The 8,642-nt window shown below is 36.9% G+C and overlaps 1 protein-coding gene across 1 annotated transcript in view; it reads left to right on the forward strand.

Moving 5' to 3' along the window:
* Nucleotides 1–8,642, forward strand: part of LOC102673609 (disintegrin and metalloproteinase domain-containing protein 12) — a 39,478-nt gene that overhangs the window by 22,941 nt on the left and 7,895 nt on the right. Inside the window, exons 19-21 of the mRNA XM_031511839.1 lie at nt 2,444–2,582; nt 4,367–4,522; nt 6,402–6,473. Of these exons, the coding sequence (XP_031367699.1) occupies nt 2,444–2,582; nt 4,367–4,522; nt 6,402–6,473 (367 nt within the window). The remainder of the gene's footprint in view (nt 1–2,443; nt 2,583–4,366; nt 4,523–6,401; nt 6,474–8,642) is intronic.

An 8,642-nucleotide genomic window follows, 5' to 3' on the forward strand; every position in this document is an offset into this window, starting at 1 on the left:
TTCACGAATAAGACGAAGACTCGTCCCTTATCCCGTTTAGCCGCCATTGATTATTTGGGGCCATACCATCAGCTGTGCACATAAAAATTCGACACGTATACATGTATATGCGTATATATACAGAATACGGGGTAGATAAGCTTACTCGATTACACTTATCCACTTTTGATTGTCCACTGAAACTCCTCTCTCTCTCTCTCGAGGAAGAGAGAGGGGGAAGAATGATCGCACGTTGCAGGTAAAATTGCTCGACCAACGATTTTAACCACGTTTCTCACATGGCGATTTTTAGCAAGACCCCTTATCGATGAGCCTTCATTGGATATTCTTCAAGATTATTTTTTCTTCAGTGAAATGGATTACGAATTGTTCACTGTATACACTCCAATTGAATCGAATTCAAGGAAAATTGTGTATTATTACACATGATAGATATTGTAATCCAGCTCACTTGCGATGCATAATTTTTGATCTCCTTTCTTCGACTAAGTTTGTGCAGATTGGTATTGTTAGAATTATTGAATTTGTAATAGAAAATCGATTATTTTATTTGTTGTCTTAAAATATAAAGAAGATCAATGAAAAGTTAAATATTGGAAGGAAAAAGGAATATTAAGTATTTTATCTTGTGAAAATTTGAGGTATAATTCCCTTCCTGCTAATTTATAGAAATTAAGATAAAGACGATTAGTCAAACATATACAACAATTAACGAAATGTTTAGCAATTATCACTTCGATGTACAATTAAAAATCTATGGAGAAAAAAAAATTCCAATCTGCATAACCTTGGCCTCAGTTGCGTTTCAGGAACGATGTTGGAATAATTTTTCGTAGGGTTACGTGTCCATAGAAGCAAATCTCTTCTCAGGAATGATCGCAGATCCTCCTCGCAACGTTTATATAATTTTCACGAGAGAATAAATTGTGCGTAGCATTGCCTTAGAAAAGCTAGATAAAATGGAAGAGGATCTCCATTTTACCGAGATCCAACATCCACCGATCTGGCACACTGGTAGATTACAAAATGTAATGGTCGTTTCAGAAACAACTAACAACACTCTTAGCACCGGGACGATGGTATTAATCCTGGTGGGTGTGGTCAAAGGAGTCTTCATTTGTTTTGCACTAATGGCTGTTTGCTACAGGTACAGTAGCAAAAAAATAAAATTCTTGAGTGGGTTCGACCAACGCCTGTCATTGTCAAGTAATTCGTGGCTAGCTGGATGATGAGGCATCGCACGCGGCCATCAAATTGCTCTCATAATATTGACTCATCTTAGCCTTACTTAATCGATGTGTTTTACTCGTATATGTATATACATATATAAATAATATACATATTATATATATTTATATATATATATATATATTATCGTACTGTTTCTCTTCGATGGTGTGCTCTGAATGTGCTCGTGCTCGCATAGCGCGTTTGAATGATCACGATGAGATCGTGACTATGCTGCACGAGCGAGGGATCTCACATTTCCACTCGATGATCTCGCATACCAAGGGACGAAAGATGGAGATATATATATTGTACACTGCCTATATCGTTGAAGGAAAGAAGACGAGATATAATTAATTTTCGTCCCTTAGAGTGCGATATCTCATACACGATCCACTACAACGCCAATGTGCCAGCTGCTTGTATGCCCTATAAAAGCATGAATAAGGCTGATTAGCGAAGAAACGAACGTCGTCCCCTACGAATCGTCGGTCTCTGATCGAAAGAATCGTTGTGTTGAAGAGTAAACATAACCTTTAAAATACCTATAACGGATCGATTTGATCGCGTCGAATTCCCCGATTCGTGTCTTCGTCGATGTCAATCTGAGAAAAGTAGTTGGCAAAGGGTCTTTCGACTCGCAAAACACGACGAGAATATCTAACCTCTCTCTCTTTCTAACGTCGATAATCGAAGGCTCGATCGAAGCGAAGAAAGAGAATAGGGAAAATTGGTTGTCACATAGAATGAAAAAAATGATTTACACCCATTGTATCGAGGGATATATATATATGTATACGATATATTTTTGGCGTGATGAGTCGAAAGTATCCGGATATCGCGTCGATACGATCAATGGTGTGTACTTGTATAACAAACTACGTCTATATGTATTATGTATATGTGCTGATTCTGGCTTCTTTGTTTCTTGTCTGTTTCTGTCTGTCACTGCCATCTCTGTCTGTCTGCATGCTGTGGGACGCTCGGATACCAAAATATATCATCCGTATATACTCGCATCTGCGTGAACAATGGTATACTCGTTCTTGATTATCTTGATTCTTGATTTTTGTTGTTATTATTATTATTATTATTATTATTATTATTATTATTATCATCATCGGATCTCTCGTCCTGACGTATCTCTTTGACACGTGACGATCTCAAAAAACTGCGATAACTAACGATGTAACTAACCAACGTTTGATCGTCACAGAGAACTACCACGGCTCTAACACTGTATTTTTAGTTGGTGTGCTCATGTCGGTGGTAGGGGGTGTTTTCATAGTATTTGCTCTGATGGCTCTCTGCTACAGGTCAGTCGTAGTACATAAAAACTACTCCCTCTGTCTCAGGTTAGTGTGCAGAAACATACACGTAGAAAATTCTTTTGTATGCGTATATATATATGTATATATATGCACATATATATGTATGTGTTTTTTATTATTTTTTTTTTACGATCTACATACGTCGTACATATATATTTACATGTATATCTTTTAGAGTCCGTACTATTATTGTCTATTTCTCTTTTACGCTTATATATTGTTCTTTTCGTATTTTCTCAACTTTTTTTTTTCTTTTTTTTTTTAAATAATGTTTCTATTGTTTCTCTCTCTCTCTCTTTCTATTTCTCTTTCTCTTTCTGTGTATCTCTTTGTCCTATCGATAAAGCGCTCTCTGCATTATCCGCGCAGCAATAAGTCGCAATATCTCTAGCTTATGCGACCGCGCGAAAATTCAAACTCGTCGCAACGAACAGATATCGCGTTTCAAACGTTTCTCTACGCGATTGTCTCTATTCTAAATACGCTCATTCGAAAATGTATGTATGCACCTGATCGTTGCCACGATTACGCTGTATAAGCTGCTTAAGCGATTGCCGCTGCGAACCATCATCAGGTTCATTTGAATCGCTTTCGCAAAAATTGGCTCACTCGACGTGTATTACTCGTCTGCAATTGATTCAAAGCTTTTTGTGTATCGTAACCGTTAACTGATATCGATTAATTAGAACGGTCCAATATTTTTTTATTTTCTTTTTTTAACGAGAAACAATAAAAAAAAAAAGAAAAATTAACTTTGCCAAAGAAAAATTTCCGATCTGAACCGTGTTGGTATCGGTTAAAGGTTGCACCCGCGTTACAGCAGGGTGATCGCGTTTAATAAACCTGTTGATAAGAATGATTTGACAATTTTCAACTATCTATTCAATTCCAACTAAATCTAAAAAAAAAGAAAAAACATTGTATTCTCTTCACCCCCATGGAACGCACGCGCGTCAAGCTTCACGATTCTTCAAGGCACTTTTTTGCCCGTCTCTACGTCTTTGTCGTTTGATTTTGAGTATTTGAGTTGATGGGTACTGCAGCGGAGGACGATCTCACACGAGTGGCTCTAAGACCAGCTGCGGGTGTACCATTCGACTGGTTATCTATCTTTTGTTCTTACGCATGCGATCACCGCTCCCTCTGTAAAAAAACCTTCCTTCCCCCCACTCTCTCTCCCGTAGACGCGCTCGCTTCGCTAGCCAACCACCATTTCATTATAATGATTCAAACGTAAAAAATGTCCGGATTAAACGTATATCTTTCTATTAAAAAAATTGAACAATATATATGTATGATATGGCCATATTTTTCTCAGAATTTTAATTAATAATTATCGACAACTAAAAATTTACGTTAATTGTTATTTTCTTTTCTGTCATTCTATTCAATTGATTAATTCTTCAATTTTTCACGAACGAAAATTAACGAATACATTCATATATATATATACGTTTAAGCCCGACACACATATGTAATTACTATAGATTACTATCTCTTGTGGAGCACGCAATATTTCACACGATTATTATTAAACCTTTTCGAAGGGAGTCGACTTGCAAAATTCCTTTTCGTTCAAAATTTCGAGATCAATTTTGAGAAAGTTTATTATACACAGTTAGCCGAGGACGAGCGAAAGGAAAGAAAGACGAGCGAAACATGGAGATTCGCTCGAACGTGTCCCTCCCTCCCTCACTCCCTCGTAGATATTATTTATTTAGCATGCGCTTTCCTTGATCGTTCTTTTCTGTCGGTCTTTCACCGTGACCGCGGCCCACGCATCCTCGTAATCGGCGAATTTCTCGCAGAAGGAAGAGCACCGTCCAGAAGTACGACCAGCCGTACGTGAAGAAACCACCGCAGAGGGGTTACAGCGGCGTATCCGGGAACCATCACCCGGGACACGCCGTACTGGACAACGTGAACAACAAGATCCTCACCTTCAGCAGTATGCCTAATTGCAGGTACGACCGATCGTTTCGTTCCTCCCTCCTCCTGTCCTCCAAGTAAATAATAAATCAGGCTAGACACTGTTATATATTATATATATTTTTTTTTTTTTCGAGAAAACAATTCCTCCCCTCCCCATCTAACCACCTCGGTTAATTAGACACGCAGATTAGACACGATTCATCGCGATATTAGATTTTTTTCGATCTGATTTATATAATATATATATAGCGATTTTTCGATCTTTCGAACGAAAAAAAGAAAAAAAGAAAAATTGTGCATCAAATCTCTGGAGCGCAATCTGCAAACCTGTTTCTTGGTTCCTCTTAAGTTAAAGAAAGGAGATCAATTTTTTCGAACTTTCGAAATTGGAAAAAGTGAAAAAAAATTGAAATTATTGTTTATCCTCAAGGATAAGGATCATCAATTGTATAAAAAATTGTAATGAAAGTGGTTTTTTTTTCTTTCTTTTTTTAAAAATATATTTTTTTTAGGGGAAACGAGAAACGAGGTTCTTGAAATGATCCTTAAGCTGACACTTGAGTTGAAAGTTTATGGAAAATTATATGAGGATTATTACGTGTTGAAAGAAATACGCTTTTTTGAAAGATAATCTAGGGAAGACCCCTGCAATTAGTGTTGAAAAAAAAAAAAAAGAAAAAAAGAAAAAAGGATCCATCAACGATCGCCAAAGACACATATACGCTTCTATATACTTTATACATTGGTTTTCCATTCGATGTTTGCGTCACACGAATTCATGTCACACGGCATTCATTCGACATCAACAAGATTATTCATTTATTCGACGGAATTTCCGCGTTGCTTTCTTATTATTATTATTATTATACGTGGAAAAAATTTTTCAAAATCAAATTCACCGACGACCACGACGACGACGACGACTGCTTGGGGTGAAACGAAATATTTAAGAATTGTGCTCGCGCGTAAAATCTTGGAATATCGATTTTTTTTTATCTGAAAAAAATAATAATAATAATCGTACAATTTCGAATCTTTTCGTTTCATCCTGGCTCACCGAATTTATAACGATATGCGTAATTCTCGTGACGAGCCATCTTCCCTCGTTGTTCGATCTTTTTCTTGAAAAAAAAAAAATTCCTCCAATATTATAAGAAGAAAATTTTAAAAATTGTTGATCGAAAGAAATACTCGAGCGATTCTTTTCATCATTCTCGTATTTTTGCTATCTGTGCACTGTGTCGTATTATTCGAGAGAAAAAGGGGAAGACGACTCGTCGACGAGATAAGAGAATCTGAGAATACCGACACCGTCCACTGCGCGTTTGCTAGACACCTTTAACCTTCAACCAGTGACGTGAAAGGATTAAGGATGGATACCGAATATTCTTTTCTCAATTCTATCTTATATTGTTTAATTCAATAGTAAAGAAGATAGGCAAGAATTAGTTTATCATTTTTGAAGAATCGAATTGTAATTTTATTTTCTACTGATACATATTGACGAACATTAAGGAAAAGTGAGAGAAATAAAATTACGTAATAAAAAGATAATTAAACAAATGGGATAGATTTTTCAAACATCGAAAATATTAATCGCTCACGTCATCGGTTGAAAGGTTAACCCTTTGTGGTCGTGGATAATTTTTGAGAAAAACAATAGTTATATCTTTCTTCCTTCTCTTAAACTTACGCCTACAATTCGTGCAATACTATATCTAATCTAACGATACGAATCCAACAATACTCGTGATCCGATCCTATTTTTATCTACTACTAAAGCTTCTCTTCTTGTATTAATGGAAACGAGGAATACGCTCGTTCGGAAAATTTCGTCGCGTGGAATCCGACCACAAGGGGTTAAACTCGTGGTGAAATACCCGCGGCATGCCTATATTAGTATATTTCTAGCCGCGGCGAGACCCAGCGCGTGGTGTTTCGACCCCCGAATAACGTCGCCACCGCAGACGGGCCAAGAGTCAAGTAAGTCTCATGTGTCTCGCCGTTATGTCACCATTATAGTTGATCGATGATCTCAAGACTCGAACACAACAATAGTTCCAAGCGGGGCAGGCCAGCCAATCTTCGAAAAAATCGATTCGAAAAATCTTGGATGGGGAACGCGTCTCAATTTATTTTCGTATACTTTAAAATATAAATATAATAATTTTAAACTAAGCACTCGTCGCGATATCGATCGAAAAATTTATTGGTTATGCGATGTATAAGAAGCAAGAAGTACGTTGTAACATTGTGATTATTAAAATATTGCGTGTATTGCATCATTGGAAAATGATAAACTTGCCAAATCACGTGAAATTGTTACCTCATCGAGATCTTCTAGCGATGTTGCGTAACTCGTCTGCATCGAATTCGACTCGAGAATCGTTAAGAAATTAATCGTGACGTTTGTAAATTTAGAAAAGCTGTCCTGCCTTGTTTTCACACTTTGTCGAAGCGGTCAGAGATGCTCTCCGCTCGTGGAATGAGTCACGAATGTTGTCGCATCAGCATGGAAGAAAGATTATCACTTACGGGCGTTTCGCTTATTTGGATATCTTGTTCTTCCGTGCAGCGATAAATTTACACACATTACACACATATGTACACATGCGTGCAAATATACACTGTGATAAGACACATTTTTACCTACGTAAAGTCAACTTGTGAACATTGTGTAACTGCACTGATTTTTAGGAATGCAGCAGTAGCGATACATTTTGTACAATTGTTATAAAAGCAAACACAAAGAGACGATGAAGGAATAATCCTTTCGTTTGTCGCTAAATATTTTTTCGTTCTCCCTTCTTCTGTGGATTTTCAGTTGAAAAAAATGAAAATGTTCAAGATAATATTGCATAACGGCACGATGCATTTGGCCCAAATTTTTTTTTTACAACAGGGTGGACATCTTTCGATTTCATTCAAACAGACATTTGTAATAGATTCGGAACGGATCGGAAAAATTCGGATGAGATCGGGAAAAATCTCGATATATACTCATATACCTTCTATAGATTTCGGATCGCTTCGGCAATAATCGTTCGTAATCGGCTGAACACCTTATTAATTGGATTTCGGGCTCTCGAGCCGATCATACCCGATTAATGCCGAACTAATCCGAAATCAACTCGTGCTTATATCTCAAATATTTTACGAAAATCGAGATTTCACCCGATTTCTCCCGAATTATTCCGATCTATTCCGAAGTTCAAATATTTCTGAATCACAAAATAATCTCGCACAATTTTACAACCCCATATATATATACGTTCACCCATCCGTTCAACATAGGAATTATCATTTTCTGCAAGTTAAGTTTTATATTTTTCAGATTCTTGTTTATACTTGCAAAAATCTAATCGAAAGTCGAACGTGATTATTAATTTTCACGCGCGTACATCGCACATACGCCCACACGCTGCAACACGCTTCTGATTTCAGCAAATCTGATTCATCGTACTCTATCATTTCGACACGCACGCTATAGTCCAAGTAGAAGAAATTAAATTGCATGCATAAAATATTTTACACGCCACATCTTCTCACCTTGGCACTGCATGTTTTTCCTTTCGAATGCGCCGCACCAATCATCGGGTCTCATGGTTATTAACGAATACGTATTATATCACTTTATAAACGATATAATGAAGGATTTATCAAGCATGCCTCGTATGCTACTTACAGCACACGCATCCGTAGAAAAACCCCGATTGCAGCTGTTTAATTGTTTCGAAAAAAAAGAAAAAAAAAAAAAAAAGAAAAGAGAAATACTATCACATATTTTGCAAGCAAAGGATCAAACATAAAATTCCAATATACCGTTGTTCACTTGCTAATTATATATACTCAACGATCGAGCATGTTTGGATTCGATGAATCACGAATTGAAATTATTACATCGCGATCTTTAAAGCGCACGAATTTATGGGAAAAAAAAGAAAGAAAAGCACGTGTGCATCTTATCAAAATTCTCCGCGTTTAACCAGAGTCAAAGGAAAAGATACGAACTATTGTCGTGTTCGCGTTCGTGTCACGTTTTAATTGATAATTTCGATTGGAAGTGAGGCACGAACACGAACGTGACTATAACTACGAGACTGTACCGGTTTAAAGAGAGCCTTTCCCGAGTACGAGGGAAAAAAAAAAAAA

The sequence above is a fragment of the Apis dorsata genome, unplaced genomic scaffold, assembly GCF_000469605.1.
Source record: "Apis dorsata unplaced genomic scaffold, Apis dorsata 1.3 scaffold_354, whole genome shotgun sequence".
Lineage (NCBI taxonomy): Eukaryota > Metazoa > Arthropoda > Insecta > Hymenoptera > Apidae > Apis > Apis dorsata.